The sequence below is a fragment of the Stegastes partitus genome, unplaced genomic scaffold (genome assembly GCF_000690725.1).
Source record: "Stegastes partitus isolate 25-593 unplaced genomic scaffold, Stegastes_partitus-1.0.2 Scaffold417, whole genome shotgun sequence".
In the NCBI taxonomy this organism is placed as follows: domain Eukaryota; kingdom Metazoa; phylum Chordata; class Actinopteri; family Pomacentridae; genus Stegastes; species Stegastes partitus.
This window is the reverse complement of record NW_007578148.1, coordinates 141,906-144,646: the sequence shown is the minus strand read 5'-3', so window position 1 is coordinate 144,646 and position 2,741 is coordinate 141,906. Positions and strand designations below refer to the sequence as shown.

At 38.2% G+C, this 2,741-nt stretch overlaps 1 protein-coding gene across 1 annotated transcript in view; it reads left to right on the top strand.

Annotated features, from left to right (window-relative positions):
* myo1g (myosin IG) overlaps positions 1 to 2,741 on the top strand; it is a 75,648-nt gene that overhangs the window by 35,945 nt on the left and 36,962 nt on the right. The window contains exon 19 of the mRNA XM_008285807.1: positions 681 to 785. Coding sequence (XP_008284029.1) covers positions 681 to 785 — 105 coding nt within the window. The remainder of the gene's footprint in view (positions 1 to 680; positions 786 to 2,741) is intronic.

Here is a 2,741-nt window from a genome sequence, read left to right as displayed (position 1 = left end):
GGCACAACTTTGAGGCTATTTATGACTCGGCTGTTCTTTCATTAACCTTATAAACACTTTTAGAAACTTAGTTTTATTACTTATTTGTTCTATTTTACAACATAAACACAAACATATGTCACCTTCACTGTCTAATTAATCCTCATTATTAATGCATTTTTCTTTTTCTTATCATTTCTTGTTGCTATTATTTTGTCTCATATTTTTTCATTTTCCTGCTGGTTTTTGTCCACTAGTTTTAGACATTCAGTAACATTTGTGTGTGTGCTGGTGGGTTGTCTTTACATTTCTAGCATTTATTTGATTAATTAGTTAATGTTATGTTTAATCTTGCTTATTAAAACGTTTGCCATGTGTTTGGAAGTGCAGTTAAACGTCGCCAAGTCTTGTAAAGCTGAGATTTTCCTCAACAAACGTCTCCAGACCGTGTGTCTGAGCATTAAACTGTACGTTCGGTTTGACTTCCAGCACAGATCTCAACAGTGAAGTGAGACCTCGGTGGATTTTAGATTTCCTCTGTCTGCTACAGCAGCCTCCAGCTTTGATCCACCGCTTGTGGAGTTAAAGTGATGAAAAAGGCTTGAAGGTGGCAGCGAGAGGTCACCTGGAGTTCTGCCTACGAGACGATCTGGTGGCATCAACCCTCCGCCTCTGACAGAACTGTCCTCTGATCTGTGCAGGTGCGGGACTGTCCTCAGACCAGCTCCGGCTTCATCCGAGCTTCCAAGGAGCTGAAGAACAAAGACGAGTACAGTCAGGTCCTCTTCTCGGGCTTCTGCAGGAAGGTACGGCACCTGGGAACCACAACACCGTCTGTTTTGTAGCCACGAGCAGTTTTCCTCTCTTTTGTTTCTTCCCCTTCAGCTGTGGGATGTTTTTCTGTCGCTTGATGTTTTCCCTCTTCGCCACCCACCTCCTCTCCGTCGTATCGTCTTTCAAGACTTGGTGTTCTGAGAGCAAACCCTTAAAAAATAATCACAGGATTGATCACGAACTCTGAATTCAGCCTGAAATTCTCCTTAATCTCTGAAGTCTGAAACCCGTCTTACCTCGTGCTGAACTTCTCCTTATCGTCTCCCTGTGGATGATAACGGTCACACTTTAGATAGCAGGGATTTAAGAGAAGCTAGATTATAGGTACAGCTTTTCTACTGGAAGTTTTCCTCTTTTACTGCTTTTCAACATTAAATATTCGACAGTTTAATTTGACCTTTAGGACAAGAATTCACAAAAAGTACAACATATTTCTTCAAAGTGATGGTAATTAATCAAAAATAGAAGTATTCACAAATGGGTCTGCACATCATCACAAACACACCGTCCTCACTGTGAAGCACGGTGGTGGCAGCATCGTGACGTGAAGCACGGTGGTGGCAGCATCGTGACGTGAAGCATGGTGGTGGCAGCATCATGATGTGGGGCTATTTCTCAGCAGCAGGTCCTGGAAGGCTCGTAAAGGTAGAGGGTAAAATAAATGCAGCAGTGACGAGAAATCCTAGACTTACAAAACAAGCTTTTTCCTCAGAATCCCTTTATCACCTGACAAAGTTTGATCAGTTCTACAAACTAAAATGTGGTAAAACTGCAGNCGCTGTGGGTTCTGATTAAGACGCACAGACTGTGATGTGATTTAAAATGTTAACTCTCTGAACTCCAAAACCCAGCTGCCGGTTTAAAGGACATGTTACCGTTTTTAAAAATCACCAAAATTACACCATTTATGAAACCTAAAAAACAGAAAGAAATGCTGGATTATAAGTGTCCAACAATTCTTTAATCTGGAAAGTTAACCAAATCCCAGTTTAAAATCCTGATATTTCTATAAAACCTCTTCATTCTGCTGCCTCGATTGAAAATTTGCCAAAAAATTAACTGTTATTTTGTAAAACTGGCAAAAATGCCTCATTTATCAGAGCCCGAAACTGTAAAAACAGAGAGAAACGCTGGATATTTAGCTTCCAACAGTCCTTTAATCTGGAAATTTAACCAAATCCCAGTTTAGAATCATGATATTTCTGTAAAATCGCTTTTTTTCTGCATGCCTCAATTGAAAATTTGCTAAAAAATAAACTGTTTGCAGTAATCAGATTCTGTAAAAAACAAAAAATTCTGCGCTCCTCTGTGCAACCCTGGAGCCATTATTAACTTGACTGCAACCAACAGCTGCATGACAAAAATTCAGGGATTTTTTTGATGATCTAAAAGAAACAGGGAAAGAAATGGTGCATTTTAAAGGCTTCTTATTTTTGGAAAAAAATGCCAAAATTGCATCATTTATCAGAGCCAGAAATTGTAAAAACAGAGAGAAACGCTGGATTTTAAGTTTACAACAATCCTTCAATCTGGAAACTTAACCAAATCCCAGTTTAACATCCTGATATTTCTGTAAAACCTCTTCATTCTGTTGCCTCAACTGAAAATTTGCCAAAAAATAAACCGTTGTTTTGTAAAACTGCCAAAAATGCCTCATTTATCAGAGCCTGAAACTGTAAAAACTGAAAAAAAAAAAAGTTGAATTTTTAGCTTTTCTGATGGTCCTTAAACTACGAATGTTCCAAATCTAAGCCTAAAACTTTGATATTACTTTAAGGTCACTTTACTCCACATGCTTTAATTAAAATTTAATAAAAAATAAATCATCTGCAACAACCAGATCCTGTAAAATAATAAAAATAATAATAATTCAGAACTCTGCGGCACAACTTTGAGGCTATTTATGACTCGGCTGTTCTTTCATTAAC